General features: G+C 55.4%; 6 protein-coding genes across 6 annotated transcripts; 3 read left to right on the top strand and 3 right to left on the bottom strand.

Annotated features, from left to right (window-relative positions):
• Nucleotides 1–34: 34 nt before the first annotated feature.
• Nucleotides 35–2928, bottom strand: JN550_004911 (uncharacterized protein; the record flags this gene model as incomplete). Its single annotated transcript, XM_049316479.1, has 2 exons — nt 35–1680; nt 1749–2928. 2 exons carry the CDS (start codon nt 2926–2928, stop codon nt 35–37), a joined length of 2826 nt encoding a protein of 941 aa, XP_049173109.1.
• Nucleotides 2929–4959: 2031 nt separating this feature from the next.
• On the top strand, nt 4960–6588 carry JN550_004910 (uncharacterized protein; the record flags this gene model as incomplete). Its single annotated transcript, XM_049316478.1, has 2 exons — nt 4960–5097; nt 5161–6588. The coding sequence occupies 2 exons, from the start codon at nt 4960–4962 to the stop codon at nt 6586–6588; spliced, it is 1566 nt and encodes a 521-aa protein (XP_049173108.1).
• Nucleotides 6589–7241: 653 nt separating this feature from the next.
• On the bottom strand, nt 7242–8882 carry JN550_004909 (uncharacterized protein; the record flags this gene model as incomplete). Its single annotated transcript, XM_049316477.1, has 1 exon — nt 7242–8882. One exon carries the CDS (start codon nt 8880–8882, stop codon nt 7242–7244), a length of 1641 nt encoding a protein of 546 aa, XP_049173107.1.
• A 1530-nt stretch (nt 8883–10412) lies between these two features.
• Nucleotides 10413–13584, top strand: JN550_004908 (uncharacterized protein; the record flags this gene model as incomplete). The annotated part of the gene is made up of 3 exons (XM_049316476.1): nt 10413–10654; nt 10727–12773; nt 13027–13584. The coding sequence occupies 3 exons, from the start codon at nt 10413–10415 to the stop codon at nt 13582–13584; spliced, it is 2847 nt and encodes a 948-aa protein (XP_049173106.1).
• Nucleotides 13585–15606: 2022 nt separating this feature from the next.
• JN550_004907 (uncharacterized protein) lies at nt 15607–16909 on the top strand (the record flags this gene model as incomplete). The annotated part of the gene is made up of 4 exons (XM_049316475.1): nt 15607–16087; nt 16163–16193; nt 16251–16443; nt 16499–16909. The coding sequence occupies 4 exons, from the start codon at nt 15607–15609 to the stop codon at nt 16907–16909; spliced, it is 1116 nt and encodes a 371-aa protein (XP_049173105.1).
• A 3170-nt stretch (nt 16910–20079) lies between these two features.
• Nucleotides 20080–22503, bottom strand: JN550_004906 (uncharacterized protein; the record flags this gene model as incomplete). The annotated part of the gene is made up of 1 exon (XM_049316474.1): nt 20080–22503. One exon carries the CDS (start codon nt 22501–22503, stop codon nt 20080–20082), a length of 2424 nt encoding a protein of 807 aa, XP_049173104.1.
• Between the last annotated feature and the right edge of the window lie 933 nt (nt 22504–23436).

Raw genomic sequence — 23436 nt, 5'->3', positions numbered from 1 at the left:
AGAGGCGGTACCCGCTCGCGTGGGAGCGAGCGCTTCAATATCCGGCGCGCGAGGTGGCAGACTTTGTCTGGCCTGCCTTCTGCAATTCATTGAAGGCGTTGTTTACTTGTTTCTTGAGCTCCTTGTAGGAGATGATGAAGGATGTCTGATGATCACGGCTCGTCAAGTAGACCTTTTCGTCAATGCCAGCATCGAGCTTGTTCAGGCATGAGAGCATATGGCCCAGATCCAACACAGGGTTTCCGTTACTGTCAACTTGGTGGAAGACGTAGTCTCGGAAAAGCTTGAGCGAATAGCGCTCACCGGTTTCGGACCAGTTAAGCTCATTGTCAAAGTCAGGGCGTTCATTGATGACGCCAAGCTTGAGCATGAGCCGAGCAATCCTGCCGTTTTCGAGTTCCTGATGGAGGTTTGAGTTGATTCCGTCATATGCTTGGAGCGATGAATCGAACGAATCGAGTATGTGATGTGTAATACGAGGCGTCAGCTCGGTGATTGTCTTCTGGATAGGTTGTTCTGGATACGGAGGGGTAACCAGCCAGAAGACCAGCTCCTTGAGCTCTGGGGAGTACATCGTCCTCTGAAATTGCTCTAGGGCACTTTGTACGGGGCTTATCGTCATTGTGCCCAGGCCAAGAATCAAGATGAGCTTGCCGAGGTCAACGAGGTCTTCTTGCTGGAGCTCCGCAATCGGTCGCGAAGTCTCGTACTCCAGCACGTCCAGTATCATGCAGGCGCTCAATCGAATCCTGTTCTTCTCTGTCATGATCACCTTCGTCGGGTGAATGCAGCGGGCTGCCAACCCCTCGCCGTGGACGGTCCTCAATGCATTGCATAGCTGAGAGATGTAGCTCCACAGAACGTTCTCTTGAATAGGCGGCTGCTGCTGTCCGAACCGCCTCTGGCTTATGTGATGCTCTGCCAGTGTCTTCGAGTTGGGGTGGTAGTTATGGATAAAGATCAGAGATGTATCGTTGAAATCCCTTGATGTGAACACCTCATGAACCGTTACGATATTGCCGTTACTGATCCGTTTCCATTTAGCGAGGGGTTCATTGGTGCTATTTTTACTGGCAACTCGGGCGCCCTGAAGTCTTCTCAGGCAGTACACATTCCCATTCTTCTTGGAAGTTGCCTTGTACACCCAGCAGACCGAGCTGCCAAAGATACTAGTATGGCTACTTTTGGCAGTGTCTAGGGGTACCAAGGAATGGTACTGAGAAACGTCGGGTAATTGCGAGTTTGGTAGGACCTGTCGAGTTGCTGCAGACTTTTTCTGAAGGTCCTCCCTGATGTCATTTGGGAGGAAGAAGTCATAGGCTTGTTTCTGATAGGGGTGGTGCATGTCCGCCTTGTGCGGACCCACTGGAGCGTAGAGGTGATATTGCAATGGTTGTATGGCGGCTGCATATGCGCCCTGCGCCTGATAGAACGGTGTCGCCACCCCAGCCATGGAGGTGTGGTCTTCTGCATACGGATTGTATTGTGTTGTAGGGAGCGCCTGGCCCATGGTTGCCATGGTGAAAGCATCATAGATACCCGCACTGGAATCTGAAGCCACGCCATTTGTGGCAGATGTCGTGTTCAGGTCATAGTTCTGGGCCTGCGGAGTGAAATCCCGTACACCAGCGGCAGTGACGAAAGAGCTCTCGGAGTCTTGAGCAAGTGCGGGAGTGGCAGCTACTCGACGATTAGTGATTTGGGTCTCGTGCAGTGCAAGGTAGAGTAAGAGACTGGATCCCACTCACAGTTTGTACTCCCCTTCGGAGTGAACACTGCTGCATTGGCCGTCTGTGAAGAGAAAGTGTGCTTCTTCGAGCCTGATTGAAGCTGCGCTGGGGTGAACGACGGGGAGTCGACATTGAATGATTTCTTGGTACTGCTCGAGCGGTTAGCGGATTCACATTCGCCTCTGCTTGTCGTCCAAGCACTGGGTGTAGGATTTTCAGGCGTTCTGGTTGCTCTAGCTCGCTCCACGGTCGATCCACATGTGCCGGCCGAAGTACGAAGCTCTCTAGACACGCGCTCTAACAACTGTAGACTAGCCGGTGTTGTGATTGGTAAGGCTACTCGTCGGTCCAGCACTGGGTTTCTCGAGAGTCTGAAGGGGACTGGGCTCATTTTTGGAACTGGGCGACCACGAATGGGCAGAGGCGCAGTTGATTCCACTGGTATGGTGAGGAGTTGCTCGCCAACGTTCTCCCCACAGGGTGGTGCTGAAGATGTAGTTCTGTCGTAAGATTCCACAGACGAGCTAGGGAGATGCTGCTGCTGCCCTGGCCAAGTTGGTGTTGGGGAAGTAATCTCACTGCGGCTTAACGCCCTATAGCCCGCAGCGGCCTTCTTGAAGCTCCGTGGCAGTGTATCGGCTTTTGTGAGGGCAGTCAGGGACGGGAATTCTTCTGAGCTGGTCAAGTCTAGGCGTGGGCTGCCTGAGGCAGCACGGGGACATTCATCTTGACTGATCCGATCCGTAATCTGCTCCTGGTCTTCTGACTTGGTAACAGTGCCGAGAACTCGTGTCATCTGAAGACGCTGAGCCCAACTCCCAACGGGACGTGCTGGATCCCCGTTCGTGTCAAGGCCCTGGTGTGGAGGAATGCCACTTCGACCAAGCTCCAAGTGTTGCCGCGAGTCCATCCCATTTGCCGGCGACGAAGTGGGAGGGTCCCAAACCATGGCCTCAAGGCGCCTGGCGTCTCCTGATTCGATTTCGTTTCCAAGGAAAACAAGCAGTCGTAGATTTACGACCAGAGATGCCAATTCACAGCAAGCCAGCGCGCTTTGAGGTGGTCCAGTGTGCTGGCGTTCCCCAAAGTCCTTTAATTGACGTGCATTGAGCGAGCGTTGAAAGTCGAATACCGCCAGAGATTTCGTCGGGCGCACAGAGGACTTGTTCTTCGCAGAAGGGAGACGGTGCGATCCCATAGCTGTAGATTCCACAATGAAGTATCCTCTCGGTGCCCAGGGGTGGAGTAGGAGCCAGACCAGAGCAGGAGCCAGAGTAGGAGCAGGGCAGCGCGGCAGCATGCAACAACCAGCCATGGTAGGAGGGCAATGAAGGGAAAGTGCACTTACGAATCTATAGAGCTAGAAGCGCCCTTGTTCTGGTCATGATTGAAAGCGCACCCCTGATCCTCGTAGCGGCAGTGGCCATATATAAGGACGTTCCGACAGAGAGTATTATTAGTATCTGCCGAGAGAGAGAGACGGGTTAGCCAAGGTGGTCCACGTCCACGGGATGTGTTCACGAGGCATCTTCGGACACGAATGCTATCGCTAGTCGGTCGCGTCCATGACCGGCGGGGCATGCGCTCACCTCGCGTCTTGGGTCTGGGGGAGGCCATCTGCCTCCCTCGGTCGGCGGTGGTGTAGCGGGAGGTCGCCATTTGTGTATCTATACCGAGGAGGAGCGGGTTTTGCGGTCGTCGGGGTTGGGATGGGTCGCAAAGACTCCAATGAGTCGTGAGGCAGGGCTACCGGAGCGGCGCGTCGGCGTCGGCGTCGTCGCTGCTCCTCTCGAATCTGCAACCCCTGCAACATGAACACCGGATCAGCCTAGTATGAGCAGAATGCAGAACGGACGAGCAAGAGGCATGAACATGGGAATGGAATGGAATGGGCATGGGCCGAAGGAAGTGGCCGCTGAGAGCTTTTCCCTCTGCTTGGGTGCCAATCTACAATTCACTCGCGAGGCGGTGCCGATGGAGGGGCTGCAGGGCTGCATGAGAGCCGCGCCGCCAAAAAAAAAGACAAAGGACTCGGGGCAAGAAGGGCCCATTGCACGGGCGGAGGGCACGTACTCAAACCACTTAAATTGCTTCCATCTTCTCACATCTAAGAGGCGCCTCCTCGCCCATGCACGGCGACGGTCAATGGTGTGTGGGCCGGCAGCTACGCGGCGGCGACGCGGTGGGCGATGGGCGACGGGCACGAAGCGTGTTCGGGGTGGATGAGGTTGACGATAAGGGCGCAGGACTGCAGTCCAGCACAGGCACAGGATACCTTGGGATACGAACGGCAACCCAGTTTCCAACCAAGGCCTAAAGGTGGGATGTGAAGCGCCGGACGACTTGCCAAGACTTTTGGGGAGTTGCGCAGTTAGCCTCTCAGCCTCGACCAGGGTTCCGGCTCGAGAAAGGCTCTCAATGGGCCTCCTCCTCCTCCTCCTCCTCCTCCTCCTCCTCCTCCTCCATCATAGTGGACAGGATTCCCAGTTGGCCTCGAGGATTGGGGTGCTGCCGTCTTTGGTAGCGAGGGGCTAGTCCTCTTGTAGTAGTTTATGACACTTGATGAGATCTCCAGGGCTATTGTATTTTGGTGGTCTAAATTAGCACATAGTAGGCATTGGACAAGAGCCTCTCGTTGACGGGATAAGAACGACGACTCCCAACGAAACAGACATCCTCCCTTCCCCAGTGACCCCAGTGACCCCAGGGACCCCAGGGCACCCAGGACATTTTGAGAACTTATCAGAAGAACATGAAGATGAAGCCGGAAGTGAACTGAGAGGAGACCCTGTGAGGAAGGAAGAGCCCGTCCACTGTGTAGAGGGTGCCATACCTCGGTGCTTAGCCCCTGTGCCGTCTATGCCCCTTGGGGTAATATCTATACCGTCATTCGCTAATGCCACGCAGCTCTCCCCGGATCCTCCCACTTCGGCGCGCAACGCTACGTGTGAGCTGGCATCAAGGGTCACTCTGTTCCGGTCCCTTGTATTCTGTGCTGTCGCAATCCCACGGCGTCGTTTCTCAGCTCTGCCAGAGTCAATCTGTAGAGTCTCGACCAACCTGGTGACCCTACCACAGAAGCCTTGCATAGCTCCAGCCGCCTCGGAGGCTGCGCCGCCAACCATCAACCGTCCACGTTCCTCGTCCGAGAACCCTCTCCCTCGCCCGTTGTTACATGGATCGCATCTCTCTCCTTCGGTAATCCAGGCCGGGAGGCGTCGCTCTCAACATGTCAGACGATACGGGCGTTGATGTCGGCCAGCTGTCTGCGGACCAGCAGGCAGCGCTCGAGCAGTATACAGCAGTTACAGCACAAGACATCAAGGACGCAGTGCCGTTGCTGCAGAGGTCACAATGGAATGTTCAAGTAAGTATCCTGCTGTTATGCCTCCCGGTCTACCTACTGGCGTCAAGTCTGACTGTTTTCTAGATCGCCATAGCCAAGTTCTTCGACGGCGAAGGGCCCGACCCCGTCGCCGAGGCCATGGCCGCGCAAGACGCCATACCGGCCCCTACGGCAGCACGACACGAGAACCTCCAAGAGTCACTTCTCGCCGACTCCTCGCCCTTCGGCCAGCCTATCCGTCGCGACCGGCCTAATCCTGCACCCCGAGTCGTGCCCTCGCCCATTACGACCCATCGCCCGCCCTTCCTTCTCTCCATAATCTTCACCCCACTCAACTTCGGCTACCGCGCCGTGTCCACCCTCTTCCGCACCTTTCTCTACATACTCTCGTTTCTGCCTGCGCCGATCCGCCCGCGGGCCATCACCACCAGCGTGACCTCGGGATGGAGGGGCACCTCGGGCCGCCGCATGCTGCTGCCACGCGACACGGCCGCCCGCTTCAAGCGAGAGTTCGAGGAGGAGTACGGCCCCGAGACGGGACTCCCTTTCGCTGAGAGCGGCTTTGCGCAGGCTCTCGACGCCGCCAAGAAGGATCTCAAGTTCCTGCTCATCGTGCTGATGTCACCGGAGCACGACGACACCGAGTCCTTTACGCGGGAGACCTTGCTCTCCCCCGAAGTTAAGGCCTTCATTGCAGACCCGGCCAACAACATCATCCTGTGGGGCGGTAATGTGCTCGACTCGGAGGCGTACCAGGTGGCCGCCGAGTACAACGCGACGAAGTTCCCCATGTCGTGCCTCGTGTGCTTGACGCCCAAGGAAGGGTCCACCCGCATGAGCATCGTCAAGCGCCTCGTGGGGCCCGTCTCCAGCTCGACCTACCTGGCCGAGATCCAGACGGCTATCAACAAGTACAGCCCCGACCTCGCGGCCGTGCGCGCCGAGCGGACGGTGCAGGAGGCCTCGCGGAACATGCGCGCCGAGCAGGACGACGCCTACGAGCGGAGCCTGGCCCGCGACCGGGAGCGGGCCCGGCAGCGGCGCGAGGCCGAGGCCGCCGCCCAGGCGGCCGAGAAGCGCGCGGCGGAGGAGGCGGCCGCTGCGGAGCGCCGCGCCGAGCTGAGGCAGCAGTGGCGGAGGTGGCGCGCAACCACGATCGCGACCGAGCCCGAGGCCAGCGTCAAGGACGCCGTGCGCCTCGCGCTCAAGATGCCCGAGGGGTCCGGGGCCGGGCGCGTCGTGCGGCGGTTCGCCGGCTCAACCACCCTCGAGGACCTGTACGCCTTCGTGGAGTGCTACGACCTGGCCGGGCTCGTGGACGAGAAGGCGCTCGAGCCCGAGGGCTACGAGCACGAGTACGCCTTCCGCATCGCGGGCCTGATGCCCCGGGTCGTGTACGAGCCGGACGGCGGTGTCACGTTGGGGGAGAAGATTGGCCGGGGCGGCAATCTGATTGTGGAAGAGATGGCGCTGGACGAGGAAGAGGCCGAAGAGGCGGACGAGGAGGCATGAGTGGACGTGCATACTGGAAGCATGATATACTCCTTAGACAGCTCACAACCAAATATTATTGAAACATTCAAGTCACTGCTGACGGCTTCATTGTCCCGACGTGTGATATTATATTGCTATTATTATCCCTCACTCGGCGGCACAAAGCGCCTACGTGCCATGGCTGAGAGGTGTCCCCCCAACATGCCATTGAGCTAGTCTGTCTTTACAGCTTCGAGGCTACACTGAGGCCTTGGTACTTTTACATGATAATCCTTACATGGACTGTTTTCATATCTCCAATCATTGGGTATACAGTCACTAATACAAGGTTATGGCATATTGCTACAAGTATACATCTGGTCGAAGTGCAATACTTTCACGGCGGGAGATTTGGCCACGATATGGGCTGTGTGTGGTGGATTGGCAACATAAGCTATTTTGAGTATGAGCATAGGAACAATGATTCTAATCTTGCGGGTGAGGTTACCTGTTGCCCCAATGCACCTTTTGACGGTGAACTCCTGAACGCCATTTGGAAGCTCCATCCAATGCTATGCGCTTCCCTAGAGCCGCCTTTTCATGCGTCCTTTAGAATTGGCCCTGAAGACCCTTTGGACCCTTACAGCCTTCGAGCTGATTCAAGCCCGTAGTCAACCGTCTACGACACCACATCAACCTTGTTGGTTTTGCTGCGCGAACTTTTGGTGGATAGCGCGAATCTGTTCGTCTACGTTGACGTTCTGGACATGGGCGGCTTGGTTTGGATTCCGGTTGTCCAAGTTGCCATCAAAGCTGTTCAAGGCAGCCCTCTTCCGCCGGGCCTGCTCTTCTTCCGAGATGATGGGTTGGCCTGTTACGCCATCGAAGAGATCGCTCCGCTGGCTGGCGAAGCGCTTCAGGTTGTTCGCCGCATCTGCCTGTACCAAGTTGCTGGTCGCGAACCTCGACTCGGCCTTGGCCTTCTGCTCCTTCCACCGGGGATCCAACATCTCGATGCGCATATGGTCCTCCAGCTCGTTCATGGGGATCTGCTGTTTGCAGTTGGGACACAGGGCCATCTGGCCGGACTGCTTGCTCGCCGTGCGTGCCAATGCCCTGGGAACATAGTTCTCTCGGATCTTCATTGGCGCAGCACCGCCCTTGGCTTCGGCTTGGGCTTGTTGTACCCGAGCACGCGCCTCCTCCCTCTCGCGTATCCGTTGGGACTCCTCGTCTTCCTGCATACCGTTCGGTCGCGGGGGCGGCGCCATTCCATAGCCAGCCTGAGGAGGGGTGGGTATCTGTTGTGGCTGGTAGGGCTGTACACCTGGCATAGCTTGAGCGGGATACGCCGGGTGGTGAGGGATGTTATAGCTTGGTTGGGCAGGCGCGGCGTAGCCGTTGTATGCGCTGTCTTCCTCCGAAGGGAAACCCTCCTCGATGCGGAAATTGGCGTTGACGGAGACCTTGGCCTTCTGCTCCAGAGAAGCATATTGCAGATCGTTGAGCGACGTTGGTGGCGGTAGGTTGGCTTGGTCGTCGGTCTCGGTGAAAACAACCGTCTCGACGACAACGAAATCGTGCCAGTCGATCTGCGCATACGATTGCCGCTCCTTCTCTTCCTCTTCCTCTTTCTGCTGCTTGGACTCTTCTTGGTACGCAAGCCACTCTGCCCTCTGGCGGGCCCGCGCCAGAATGTGGAACCTGTCGTCGACGTTTCTTTGCAGCTCGGCGACACGCTCTTGCTGTTGGCGGCCGCCCTCTCCGTCAATGCCGCCGGCCCGCAAGAGCATCGAGTACTGATCTATCAGGTGTTGAAAGAAGTTGTGCAAGCTGTGGTTGGGGCGGAGGAAGTCGAACTGGTAGTTGCCGGTCTCGCGCTGGGTGAGGGCCATCATGAACTGGCGGCCGTTCTTGGCGACGAACAGCGCCGTCAAGCGTACGACCTCGAGGTCGGAGGCGCTGATGTTGGGCATGCGTGCGGAGAACTTGAAGGCCGGGGGCTCGGGAGGGCCGGTGGGCTTCTCCTCAACGGGTGCAGCAGCCTCGCCGACGCGGCCAGCGGCGACAGCTGTGCCACGGCCCTCCTTGATCTCGCTGAGGCGCCATAGGTAAAAAGGGTTGTAGGGATCGGCGTTGCTCAGGAAGCTGAACTTTGGGTTGTTCTTCTCCTTCTCCCGGATACGCTCCTCGAAGACGTTGCCGTTCCTAGCGACGAAGCCGGCCGTCTTCTCGAGGATGGTGCGGAACTCCCTGGGGGGCAGGACGACGCCCTGGGGAGGCTTGATGTCGTCGAGCACGGCAGCTGCATCACCGTTAGTCGTGGCGGCCATCGTGATGCTGGTGTTGAAGCCCTGCCTCGAGTGACGGTTCAATCAGTGCTGCGATCGGTCGAGGCTGAGGCTGGATGGAGTGCAAGCTGGAGGTGTGGACCGCGACAGGGCGCCTTTGCTTGTCGCACCTCGCTACGAGTTAACTGCAATTCCAGACCAGCGACCAGAGAGCCCTGCGCAGGTAAATTTTCCGGCCTAAGCTGCCAACGGTACGTACCACAGTCATCAAAGTCAACGAGCAAACTGGATCCATACTGACCTCCAAGCCAACCTTGGAAGTTATCCCTGGTACGGCGTATCGATAATCCGAGCGGAGCGGGAGATCGCCGCGTGTCCAGTCCAGGTGTCAATGCTCGTGTAGGCGGGTGGGTCGGGGGTGTCCAGAAAAAGAGAGCAGCAAGCAACCTGTGCAGAGTGTTCGAGGGACGTTCAAGGTTGCCAAATTATCTGTTCGTATCGAATCCTGTTCCCATGGGCCCAGACTACCGTGGACTTTGCTCCTCTCAAGGGACGCATTGCATGTGAATGAACACGGTATCGGACGTGTCTTTGTCGTCGAGGTATTTCGAGACACCTATACTGCACGGCTAATTGAAGCAAGACATATCCTGCAGCCAGAATAACATCGAGGCGACAGCTGTCATGTCTCATCTGATATAGACCCGAGTTGGTGTATAATGCCTGCTGGTGACTTCATACTGTAAGTGTGTGTGCATCGCAATCAAGACTCCAAAAGCACCTACATGCGATAGGACATGGTACACAGTAGAGGCCTGTGGGAGAGCGGAGGAATTGACAACCTACATACAGTATAGACATGTATCACGGTTATCTACAGTCTTTCCTGTTCAATTGTATTCTCCTCACAAAGTAGAATGCAGCAATCCAGTGACGCCGACACCAACCCCAAAGTCACCTAGGCGCACTGGCGAGATGCGAGAGCTATCCTGGACCGTGTACAACAGAGCCAACTGTAGCCGGAGCTGATGGATCCCTGCTTGTCTTGGACGCGCCCTGAACCCCCCCCCCTGCAGACCCTTGTGTCCCGAACGCTCCTGAGCAAATGGGGGGCGCTTTTTTGGGATGAGGCCACTTGTTGCAAGCTGCTGGCGCTGCGCTAACTCGGAAGACGTGAAGCTGAGATGCTGACCCCCTGAGCCGCCGTCGTCCCTTCTCGACTTTACCAGTCAACCACGACCAAACGGGACTTTCTTCTCTCTTGGTCCCTCGAGGCATTCTTTCGGGGGTTCTTCTTCGCCTTATGATCTTCTTGTAATGCACCGCTCTTCTTCTTGACCTTCGTTTGCATCCTTGACCTTTTCCCCCCTTCAACCCTCCAGATCGCCCACCCAATTACGCGTGGTCCCGAGGTAGCGCAAGCTCCTTCCCTAGCTTGCACCACCACGACCAGACCCGAGCCGTGGTGAAGAGAGGCCACGCAAACATCTGCAGCCCTCTTTTCTCTCCATCCCCTTCGAAAATCCCAGACTGCCATCGTCGCCCCCGGTCTGAGGGAAAAGACTACGCACCATGGCGAAAGCCACCGCAGTGAAGCCCAAGGGCGCCACCTTCATCACGCCCTCCGCCCCGGCTACCCAGAAGGCGGTAGTCCGAAAGAACGATGACTACACGAGCGATGGCGTCGAGGATAACGATGTCTTCCTGCTCCCCGTCTCCGATTACAATGTCATGGCCGTAGTGACCATTGTGGGAGCTATCGTGCGGCTCTACCGTATCTACCAGCCCACCAGCGTCGTCTTCGATGAGGTGCAGTAAGTGCTCCCCCGCCCGCAATCCCAACAAGTTACCACGATTCGGGCGTCGCTGACACGATCTTTCTGCAGCTTTGGTGGATTCGCCTCCAAGTACATCAAGGGTCGCTTTTTCATGGACGTACACCCCCCGCTTGCCAAGATGCTGATTGCTCTGGTCGGCTGGCTCGCTGGTTTCAACGGAGACTTCGACTTCAAGGACATTGGCAAGGACTACCTGGAGCCAGGTGTCCCTTACGTTGCCATGAGACTGTTCCCTGCCGTCTGTGGTATCCTGCTGGTCCCGATCATGTTCTTGACCCTCAAGGCTGCCGGTTGCCGCACCGCTACCGCTGCTCTTGGGTCTTCGCTGATCATCTTCGAGAACGGCCTCCTCACCCAGGCCCGCTTGATTCTGCTCGACTCGCCCCTTGTCCTCGCCACCGCCTTCACTGCCCTTGCCTTTACGTCCTTCACGAACCAGCACGAGCAGGGACCTACAAAGGCATTCCAGGCAAGCTGGTGGTTCTGGCTGGTCATGACTGGCTTGGGTTTGGGTACCACCTTCAGCATCAAGTGGGTTGGTTTGTTCACCATCGCCTGGGTTGGGTCCTTGACACTGGTCCAGCTTTGGGTGCTGCTGGGTGACACCAGAACGGTGACGATGCGCATCTTCGCCAAGCACTTTCTTGCTCGTATTTTCTGCCTCATCATCATCCCCGCCACCTTTTACATGGCCATGTTTGGCATCCACTTCCTCTGCCTCTCGAACCCCGGCGAGGGCGATGGTTTCATGAGCTCCGAATTCCAGGCCACCTTGAACAACAAGGGCATGCAGGACGTCCCGGCGGATGTTGCCTTTGGAAGCCGTGTTAGCATCCGACATGTGAACACTCAGGGTGGTTACCTTCACTCTCACCCCCTCATGTATCCCGGCGGCAGTCAGCAACAGCAGATCACCCTCTATCCCCACAAGGACGAGAACAACCTCTGGCTCCTCGAAAACCAGACCCAGCCCCTGGACATCAATGGTGAACCAATCAACGGAACCAACGCCTGGGATACTGTATCCAACATCACCGAGAACTACATCAAGGATGGTGATGTGTTGCGCTTGTACCACCAGCCTACCCACCGCCGCCTTCATTCCCACGACGTCCGGCCCCCAGTCACTGAGGCTGAGTGGCAAAACGAGGTCTCTGCATATGGCTACGAGGGATTTGCTGGCGATGCCAATGACTTGTTCCGTGTTGAGATTATCAAGAAGCAGTCGATTGGCTCCCTTGCCAAGGAGAGGCTTCGGACCATCGAGACCAAGTTCAGGCTGGTTCACATCATGACTGGTTGCGTCCTCTTCTCACACAAGGTCAAGCTTCCCGACTGGGCTTCTGAGCAGCAGGAGGTCACGTGTGCCAAGGGTGGCACCCTTCCCAACAGCGTGTGGTATGTCGAGTTCAACGAGCACCCGCAGTTTGGTCCCGATGCCGAGAAGGTCAACTATGTTCGTCCCGGCTTCTTCGCCAAGTTCTGGGAGTTGCAACAGGTCATGTGGCGGACCAACGCTGGTCTGGTCGAGTCTCATGCCTGGGACTCGAGACCTGACTCGTGGCCTATTCTTCGACGAGGCATCAACTTCTGGGGCAAGGAGAACCGCCAGATCTACCTGATCGGTAACCCCGTCGTTTGGTGGTCTTCCACCTTGGCAGTTGTCCTCTACGTACTCTTCAAGGGCGTTGCGGTGCTCCGATGGCAACGCAGCTGCAAAGACTACGACAACGCCAACTTCAAGCGATTCGACTACGAGATCGGAACGTCTGTTCTTGGATGGGCCCTCCACTACTTCCCATTCTACCTGATGCAGCGTCAGCTATTCTTGCATCACTATTTCCCAGCTCTGTACTTTGCTGTCATCGCCTTCTGTCAGATCTATGACTTTGTCACTGCCAGGTTCCCTATCCCCGGCATTCGTGGCAACCCTATCATCAACAAAGCCGGAGCAGTTGCCTTGTTGGCGGTGTCTGCTGCTGTGTTTGCGCTGCTGTCTCCCCTTGCCTACGGCAATGCGTGGACCAAGACGGAGTGCAGTCGCGTGAAGCTGTTCAACACTTGGGACTGGGACTGCAACACCTTCCTCGATAGCGTGAGTGGTCCTTCCATCGGAATTTCTTCCCAGAGCATCCCGAGCGTTCCTTCCTAGAGCGCCCCTTCCCGCAGTGTTCTTTCTCGCAGCGTTCCTTCCCACAGTACTCCTTTCCGCAGTGTTCCTTCCTATAGTCCTTTTCCCTCCATCGTCCCTTCTTATAATCCTTTTCCCTCCATCGTCCCTTCCCACAGCATACTATACGAGGAGGCACTATAGGAACCCGATTAGCTAATTCCTACGTGTTCATTAGTACGAGGCATATGACCAGCAGACTTCAATCAACGCCAAGATCGCGCAGACTTCACAGCCTGTTATCGACAACAAAGCAGCGCCCCCTCCCCCTGTCCAGGAACCACCCCAGCAAGCTCAAAACCCTCAAGTTCCCCCAAACGGGGCCGAGGGCGCCGCGGGAATCTCCGGGGCGCCCCAGCTCCAGCAGGATGGCCAAAAAGTAATCGGCAGAGAAGAGCGGGTGGAATATCGGGACCAGGATGGCAACCTGCTCAACGAAGAGCAGGTGCGGGCGCTCGAAGGCAAGGTCGAGTTCAAAACTCGATACGAGACGAGGACGCGCGTAGTCGACGCCGCTGGGAACGAAGTCCCAGGCGCCGAGGTGCCCGTCGCCCCGCCGCACCCTGATGTCGAAGGAGTCGACTCCAGCACCAAGCAAATTCCTAAGGTTGATGATCCTATTGCAGACGCCGAGAAGCAGAACGTCATCAAGTCGAAGGACGGAGAAAAGGAAAAGGAGCAGGAGAAGCCCAAGCCGGCAAGCGAAGGCAATGAGGCCACAGCTCAAAATGCTTAATATGGCTCTTGCCACGACTTAAGGCTGGTTGCGTGTTTTCTAAGCAATGCAAACATACCCAGGGAGGGAAGACGAGGTGTCTGTGTACCATCATATCTCACTAAAACGTAACGAGGACAAGGGGAAAAAATTTCATGGTTTGGAGGAGAGACCAAAGACAGTACAGGAGGTTACGGGACATGTCTCTTGTAACTATCCCCAGCTGCAGTTGCTGAACAGCCACACGCTTCACTTTCCTATAATCTATCACGTTTCACGTTTTCGAAGAAAACAAAAACGCGTCGCAAATCCCTACTAACATGAGTGAAACGCAATTTCTAAACGCGAGCTCGGCGGGTGCATTATCAAAATTTTGCAATTGTAATTGGCTAATATAATATCTGACGATATAGGCAACTATATTGCTGGTATTGGTATGTTGACTTTCAAAAATGCCTTTCATAAACCATGATTAAATGCCGTCAAGAAAAGCACCTAGTTGAAATCAACTCCGAGGGGTCCTTCACCCAATTGCTTGCTAAGTTTCCTGTATATCGATTCCTACATATACAAGACACAACTCATTTGTATGTATGGCAGTTTGCACTTGTCCTCGTGTGACCGTTGTGTGTTAGTTATGGGTGGTAACATATTGGCTAAGCTCATATGCCAGCTGATCCTTGTCAACCAATTTCTTCCATACTGTATCATCGTGGTGCCATGGATCGAGTATGTGAGGGTTCGCAGTCCGCTCAGACGTCGTTGCCGGGGCCCTTAGATACATACTGAGAGTATACGATGGGTCTCGTGTGACGCAGCACCTTTTGGCATCGGCAAACAGCACACAGCTTCATGGCTTACGAGCCCTTGACTTACGATACAGTCTCAGCCTTCGAGGGGTGCTGCTGCCCAGCGATGGGGCCTCTGCCTCCGATAGGGCCTTGGCGGGTACGAAGAGAAGACATCGGAGATAAGACGTACTTTCGATGATGCGCCAGCTCGGTTTGAGAGGTTAAGGATGAAAGGACGTCAGAATTTCATGATGTCTGGATGGATGCGGTATATTCAATGAGAGAAATTTCAAGAGACTAGAATGTGCGCACACGTGTGTTTTCACAGGGAAAGATAAGTTCACCGGTTGACCTCATCTAACCAATCGTGCCGTTATGGTATTGGCAATTCACATTCTCATTCCCCTTCACTGCAAGAACTGGGTTCTTGACCGCCGCTCCGCGTGCACCGCGCTATCGAATTGGCGAAGTTGCTTTTCTTTCCCCAAGAGGACATCCGCTTGATCAGATCGCGCAACCAACACGGTTGCTGGCTTTGTGGCATTCGCTTCCGGAAAGCGCAACAGTAAACTGTAGCCGCTGGCTTGCCAGCGCCAAATGCAAGAAACTTAATAATTTCGTCTTGAAGTATTGTCAATTGGCAGGCGAACACAGACGAGCTTTGCTGACTGCGTTGCCCAAGCCATAGGCGTGATCGCTGGTCAAACACCTGATTGGAGCGCATACTCAACTCCAACCCTAGGCCAACAAACCGGCTTTGGCACCCCTGAACTCGGCTTAGTTATACTCCAAGGATTCCCCGCATCCCCAGAGCTCGCCGAACCCCACACAGACATCCCCCTAGTCTATAGAAGAAGACCCATCATCGTGGAGAGCTGACCGGGACCTGCTTGATTCCGCGAATCTGGCACGATGCCGTCCCTGCGCTTGACTAGGATTGCTCTCCATGACGTGTCTGTTCCCACTATGGTGCCCTCGTTCTCCGAATCCCCTCATCCCCAAGCCGGAGAAACTGCTTGATGAATAGAGTGAATTGCGCGTAATGTAACATTGCTTAGGCCATTGGCCAATGAGCAAGGAACGACTCTTCGAATATGGGAGGAATTTGGCCGAAAGGGAGCACGTGTTTGGGGAAACGGGTAGTATACTTGCCTACGGCTTGGCGTGATATTAATATTACTTGGGGGTACTCCTCTGGCTCATGATCACGTCCTAGCTGAAGATTGTTGCAGATCAACTCGATCCTTAGACAATGCGCTCAGTCTACTCCTTTGCTTTGGCGGCTCTGACCGGCCTCTCGGCCGCTCTAAGCACATTCGAGCACAACTTGCTCTTCCAGCCGCCAGAGAACTACACAGACCCGCGAACATTATATGCCCGCACTGTTCAACTGAGCGATGGTAGTCTCCTGGCGACGTGGGAGAACTACTCTCCCGAACCACCGCCGGTCTGGTTCCCTATTTATCAGTCTCTCGACGATGGTGTCACTTGGGCCGAGATCTCCAGAGTAGAGGACCAAGTCTATGGCTTCGGTCTCCGTTACCAGCCGTTCTTGTACGAGCTCCCACAGGCGTTTGGTGATTACGAGGCGGGAACTATCCTCGCGTCTGGAAGTGCCATCCCCACCGACCTGAACCAGACCAACATCGAGGTCTATGCCTCGCGGGACAAGGGAGTCACTTGGGAGTTTGTATCGCACATCGCCCATGGAGGTGTTGCACTACCGAACAACGGTAAGTCATTACGAGACCTCCGGGGTTTCAGACTTCTTCATCCTGTGGACTTGACTGACGAGCAATCATGAACAGGCGAAACTCCAGTTTGGGAACCTTTCATCCTGTGAGTATACTGCTTCAGAGCGCGGGATAGAACTTTCAAGGCTCACCTCTGCTCTAGCACTTACGACAACACTCTCATCGTATACTATTCAGATCAGAGAGACGAAAGATATGGGCAGAAGCTGGTGCACCAGACAACAACTGACCTCGTGAACTGGTCTGACGTCGTTGACGACGTGGCATACCCGACCTACACCGACCGTCCTGGTATGCCGATCCTCACACTACTTCCCAATGGGTCGTACTTCTATGTAGGTGGAACTTCTTTCCAATGATGAGCGAGCAATCCTTAACATTGCAACCCAGGTCTTCGAGTACGGTGGTGGCCCGGCCATTGCCGACTATACCTTCCCCATCTACTACCGCATTGTCGACGACCCCCGCGAGATCGCCGGCGCGGCCGATCACTACATCAGCGTCGGTGGCAACATCCCTGTCAGCAGCCCGTACGTCGTTTGGTCGTCAGTCGGCGGTGATGACGGCAGCATCATCGTAAGCTCCGGCCGACAGCCCCTGTACATCAACCGAGCCCTCGGCGACCCAAATGCTTGGGAGGAGTACCAGATTTCACAACCGGCCGCTTACACCCGGCACTTGAGAGTCTTTGAGCAGGACGACGATTACCTGTTGGTCATGGGTGCGGGTGTATTACCGCCAAGCACCACAAACAATGTCACAGCCAGTGTCTACCGGGTTTCGGAGATTCTGGGGCTATAAGGTTCGACGCCGGAAATTGTAGTCCACAGTATATAAGGTTTAGACGTTGTAGACTATGACTATCACAAATAAAGTGTATCAAAACTTACAAGTTCATCGCTGTGGTGGAAGTGGTATTGTCCACAGAAGTTCAATGGGAATTTCGTCAAAACTAGTCAAGAACCAAAGACGAGTACACAATGCTGCTTGGTTGACTTACAAATATCACCCGAGTAGGTTGGGTTGAATGACGGGGCCAGCTTCTTGGAAGTCTGATAGACTACTAATATACTGGAGACATCATGCTCCACCGAGGCCTTGTGGCTCCAGCATGAAGAAGAGTGAGCTATAGGACTGAATTACGAGAAAACCCTTCCATACATCCTTCGCATAGTATAAATAACTACAGCACCCACAGGAGGATTAGAAGGTGGTCTGGCGACTTGCATTGTGTCCTCCTCTAGAACACCTCTGCATTGAAATTTTTATCTATATGAGCTCGGGCGCAAGACGGAAGCCACGGATGCTGCACAGAGGTGAAATCCGCGAAGCCTTGTGAACCGTGACATATGCTAGATATCTACAATACACATGGTGAGCCGTCCCATGAGTCTCACTGAAGTACCCTTGACTTGAAGCGGTTGACTCCATGACCGGTGAAGACTGCCACGTTGCTTTGCTTCAATGGAGCGCCACGATGGTAGTGACTGCACTTCGCTCACCGAGACTCCAGGGCATGGCGCTATCCTCGCTCTCAAACACACGATTACCAATACTGAATGAAGATATGGCCGCTCACCTCAACCCATAAAGACGCATGCTCGAATAACGATCACAGAACGCACTCATCACTTTGATTTAAAACAGAAAAGAAAAGATCTCTCCTCGATATACCTAGCACATACAGATCTCGGAACCCGGGAGCGCAAGTGCGAGCTGGCGAATAGTGTCGTGTGGACCTGGAAGTCACGAAGCCAAAATATAGGGAAGTCTGGCACAGCTGCAAGCCACAGAGGCTTGCTGGGCAACCAAGGGAAACCAAAGCTCAATTCCAATCAAGGGCACTTATTGCAACTCTTGGTCCGATCCCGGATGCAGTCATCATGCCCTCTACGAGCCATTGATTATTTCCTTCAGACTACCTCTGAGAAAAGCCAGCTTGGCGACTTAACGGCGACACTGACTTTGTCTAGCAAGGTGAGCCACTTGAGTGGTCATGTGAGTACATGTTGCGCTTGTGTTGTGGCTCTGAAGCCCCATGTGTCTCACTCATATTTCAACATTTCATCGTCTGCAGGAGCGGAGTCCAAGTCGGCGTCTGCAGTAGCAGCCATAGAAGGCAATTGATAGGCCATCCTTTCAAACGTAGCCGTAGACCGCGCATTCACCCCCACGGCAACAACCCCCCTGTGGTGCAGGTGACGGTATTTCCCAGCTCGACGGGTCTGTGCCGTTTATGCAACTCTGAGAGCGATGACCGTACGATTGCCGGTCTAGGGAAGGATCTTCGAACATATTCTCCCATTCTGACCACTGCTTACCTTGTACGCCGCACAACGGGCGAAGGGATGGCAAAGTGCCGGCTTAACACTGAGTCTGAGAAGTCCGAAGGGCGACCCGACGTTTCAGCATAATGGCCGGGAAGCATGCGCCAGCCGCAAGTGTGGGCACGAATCAGCGGGCTCGGCTTCCGTGTCTCCTTGGTACATGCCATAAACTGCATATCCCGGGCCATCGTAGCGAGGGCGTGAGTGCTGCCCTCCGCCCAAAAATACCGGTCCGCATATGAAACTGTGCCGATATGCAGGCTGGGTAGGCTGCGGAGCGGGGAAACCGCCCCGGTCTCGTTCCCAACCTCCGTTGGCGTATCAAAGCCGTGATTCAGGCTGCCGATGCAGAACCATGGGGACAAGCCCTCGATGAATGCTGTGTAAAGCGGCCCATCCTGCAGTCGAGGCACACGACACCTTGCCTATGGGAAAAGACGGTGAGTGATGGGGAGCAAAGCCTCCCTCCCCCGCAGCCGCCTGAGAGGGGGACGCCACCACGGCTTTGCTGGTTCTCAAAACTGCCCCCACGGAAAGGATGCGATCAGTGAGAAATATAGCGAGGAAGTGCTAGTAAGCTGCGCGTCCAATGCAGCCGTCTCACCATGCAAGTCGTTCTGGGCAAAGGCTTATTTTCCTGGCCGGGCCACTGGCTGGGCGATCGTTCAAGGGCAGGGTGGTTGTCGATCGGGACTAAAGCAAGCGCAGCTACACTAAGGATGTAGGCGAGAGAAGGAAATGCTTACCGGTTTTGTCGATCCGGCTGCTTGGGGTGAAAGCGACGTCCTGAAGGATCATGTCTTTGGAAGTCAGCACCCGATAGAACATGCGAGTCGGCGGGAGATATTCAAACCAGGACCAATGTATCCTAGTTTCTCGTCTACAATGCGCGCTCGACCAACGCAAACTGTCTTTTCAGTCTTGGATATCTAGACAGGTTGCACGTGCTTTGATCCTCCCACATGTGGCTGCATTACCTGGGCCAGCGACTGTACGAGGAGGCATGACCTGCTGATGCTTACACGTGAGCTTGATTCTGAGTATAGCTACAGGGAGGAGAATAGCGTTGAATGCAACAGTCACTGGTGGGCTTCCCGGGTTGGTTGATCAAATTCTGTATTGGTGGTGGCGACTGTACTGGCAAGCGTTTGAGCTCCTTTGCGACCCAAAAAAGCTACCATCGGTACGTCGTGTAGACGTTTGTATGTCTAATCCATCCTAACCGGTGTTTTCACCATAGTTAATGACAGTATCCATCACTATACAACCCCTCATTAATAGCTCGTCTTCTCCATTCTTGATCCGCTAGAATGCGATCCAGGTATATATATGTACGAGTCTTGCTCATCGTACAACTCGAAAGGGGCAAAATGCATTAGACGTAGGGAATCGTGCAAATAGGAAAGAAGCGGATTGGGTATGTACGGTATTGACTTGAGCCTTTTGTACGACTTCCAACCATCTATCTCCCGTGGCAACGAGAAAAACAAAACGGGGAACACAAAATTGCCGTCCGTATGCAGTGTATAGCTCCTGAACGCCGCTTATGACCGCAGTCACAAGTCTGATGAGACCTTGAACAAAGGAAACATTCGTACTTTCATAGCCGTGGGTTGGTCTCAAGACTCTTTCGGGTCTAGTATTCTAATAACCGGCTTTACCAGGCATCGGCGGTAAACCGTGACCAGTGCTTTGTAACGGAAGATGGTTGTGGCAATAGATCTTTCCAGCCATGGTCTTCAAACAGTCCTTCTTGGACACGTCGATGAATTTGACGGGATCATCGTAGCTCTCCAGTTGGCAGCATTCGACGTTTCTCATCCAACGGCTGTTAATCACCTCGGAGATAGTGATGCGCTTGGCGGGGTCGGGATGGAGCATATTGAATATGAGGCGCCGAAGGGCTGCCGTTTTGAATCCGAACTCGAAAGCATCCAGACGAGGCATAGCTTCCTTGGGCAGATCCGGGCGGCTGGCCTTCTTGGCTTCGAATTTCTCCCAGGCCTTGACCAGCTTGAGGTAGTTGTCGTTGCCTTTGCGTGACGGGTCTTCGCTAGCTCTCTCCCACAGGTTGGCGCTGAATACCAGGTAGATCATGACAACAGCAGAGCTCCACACGTCCAAGGCACGGGGGTCGTATTCTCCTTGCTTGCGAAGCACTTCGGGTGCGATATAGGGTTCACTCCCACAAATGCCAGGTTTGCAGAGCCGAATCTCCCCGTTCATTCGCTGGCCACATTGACCACCAGCCTCTCTGAGGCCAGGGTGTATGCCTGAAAACACCTCCGAGACACCGAAGTCGGTGATCTTGAGCTTGCTATCCTTGGTAATGAGGAGATTTTCCAGTTTGATATCTCGATGAGCAATGCCGTTGGAGTGCAGGTAGTTGATCCCCTGCAGCAGTTGTTTGAACAGGCATAGTCGATCCGTCTCTCGATCAGATTCTCGAAGGTACTTCTTGGAGACCAGGCTGAACAAGTCGCCCTCGGAACAGTACTCCATGACATGGTTCCAGCGGCCATGATCGGAACAGAGCCTGATGGTTTCGACAATGTTGGGGTGGTGCAGGCTCTTGGCAATGCTGTACTCGGATTTGATCTTCTGTTCGTAGTCGTCCTTGGATTCATCTGATTTCTTGCCACGGAATTCTTTGACGGCATAGAGCTCGGTGGGGACACCTTTTCGGGCCATCAAGGTGACCTTGGAGGTTGCACCCTTGCCCAAATGCTTACCGTGACGGCCAAAGAGCTTGTGCTGATACTCAAACTCTTTTGTGAGCTCTGCCACGTCAACAGTGAAATCATCCGGAAGACTGAGACTAAGGCGGCGCGCCTTCATACCAGTACCGTAGTCTGGTGCCATGGCGAATGGGTGGGACACGAGCTCCTCATGGTGCTTCTTCTTGCGCTCGACGCTCTTGACACGTCGAACGGTCTTGTGGTTATTGTTGCTAAAGTTCACTCGATCACGAAATGAGAAACCAGTGCTGACTCTGCTCTTCTTCGTGTTGTCGAGAAAATCCGTCGACGATGGCAGCATTGGCCTAGCTGCGTTGTCTTTCGAGGCTGGCGCCATCTCGAGCGGCGAACTGGGCGAGGGCGGCGTGTGCGAGATCGAGGTCGCCGCCGATCGCCGCCAGGAAAAGCGGCTTTGGCTGCCATTGGGGGTTATTTTGATTGGCGTCGAGGCGTTGGTGTCGTTGTTGGCGCCGCTCTGGTAGGTGGGGTTTCTAAACTCGACCGTGGAGCTCTCCGTGACATTGGAGTTGGTACGCCGAAAGAAGTTGGCCATTTTGAGGCTGAGTGCGGAGGACCGTCTTCGGAGGATCGAAGGGGCAGCGGAGCCACGCGTGGAGGGCCGCCTGAGGGTCGGGGTGCTCTCTGACGGCGGTGCTGGTGATGCCACAGAGTCGGGCGTGAGGGATTTAGCAGCAGCCGGGTCCTGGGGCGTCCTGGGAGGGGTAGCGGCAGTCTCGACGAGCAGCGGCGTCTTTGAGAAGCCGTGAGACGCAAATTGGTGTTCAGGAGGCACCTCGGTGGACGAAGCGAGCGAATTTGTGTAGTGGCGGTGGTGGGCGTCGTGCTGGTCTACCGTGTGAAAGTCGCGCGACTGACGGCCGCTTACTGGGGTGACGGGCTCATTGGGGGACTCGCTGGCCGTCTCGTCGCATTCTTCGGGTATGGGAAGCGTGAGGTCTGTAGGGTAGCGACGGGGTGAGGAGGAAAGAGGCTGGGCCTGGCTTTGTTCTCGCGCGTTCGGGTACGCAGTCGAGTTCGGGGGTGTATAGGTGAACTGAGACTGCGAAGGCGAGGACGTCGGCGAGACTTCTGTCTGAGGTATTACTAAACCAGACGCGGAAGCAGGCGGCGGACAATGCAAAGGGGTGGAAATACCTGTGTCTGCTGGGCCCAGGGCCGACGATGCTGCAGTCTGGATTACTAAAGGTGACGACTGACCGTACGAGACAGACGGCGGCGGCGGCGGGGGATGCGAGGGCGGCGGCAGGAATATGGAGGATGATGATGTAGTGGCACCACCAGGCGCTGGCCGGGTCTGAGGGGCAGCCATTATTGCCGCGTAAAGCCCCTGCTGGGTGCCCTGGGTGCTGCTGCGGCGGCGGTGCCGGGGGGTCCCAAGGGTGGTGGTGGTGGTGGTAGCGACCGCGGCCGTAGTGGTGGGCACCGTGGGTGTGCTGCTTGTGGGAATCGCACGCCAGAGCCTGCAATCGGTAGCGCGGCCCAGCTGCTGACCATGTCCCAGTCCCAGTCTAGACTTGCTGTGCAGAGTGCCAGAGAAGGTTGGCACGCGGAATTCCTCGTCGGAAAATCAGGATTTCATGCGCAATCCGGCACGTCCGATCGTCCGCCCTGGCCTGGCTCCGATTATGTTATAGCTTTTAGGTTCAGAAACGCCCGCTCGCTGGGGAGAAGCCTGAGGACGACGTCCAATCCCAATGAGCACGCCTATCAGCTCTCTTCTCTCTTTCGTCCTGCGGGAGAGGAGGATCGGTCGCGCGTATCGCAGACCTGGAGACCTCGGGACCTGGGGGGGAAAACCAGTGGGTAGCGTAAGGTGTTTTGGGTGGGTGGGCGTGTGGGTGGCGGATGATGGATGTTATAAGAACCAGGTAGCACAGGGTGGCCAAGGTTGACGTTCAGCAAGCCCCTTTCTTGGCCCCTTCTTTCGAATGTTCGGTGCAGCGACGATACTGGACGGATGGGGTTGGATGGGTGCAGTGTCTTCAGCAAGTACCCAGGTGGTGCGTTGGTCGTGACGACGCCTTGCTCTTACATACAGCGCCCAGAAGAGTGGACAGCCTTACGATCTTCACGCCAAGGCAGAAGAAAAGGCGATGTAGGGAGGGGGACTCCAGGGGGCGAGGGTCGAAGCAAGTTATAAGAAAAGAACAAGCATGCTTCCAGCAAGTAAGAGTAGTTTGCCAAACACCTGTAGATCTTTCTGCCGCGTGTGTGTTCAGTAGAGCGAGTCCCGGCTGCAGGA

This window comes from Neoarthrinium moseri (assembly GCF_022829205.1).
Source record: "Neoarthrinium moseri strain CBS 164.80 chromosome Unknown scaffold14_Wmoseri_CBS_16480, whole genome shotgun sequence".
Lineage (NCBI taxonomy): Eukaryota > Fungi > Ascomycota > Sordariomycetes > Amphisphaeriales > Apiosporaceae > Neoarthrinium > Neoarthrinium moseri.
The sequence above is the reverse complement of the archived record's forward strand: the minus strand, read 5'-3'. Positions and strand labels throughout refer to the sequence as shown.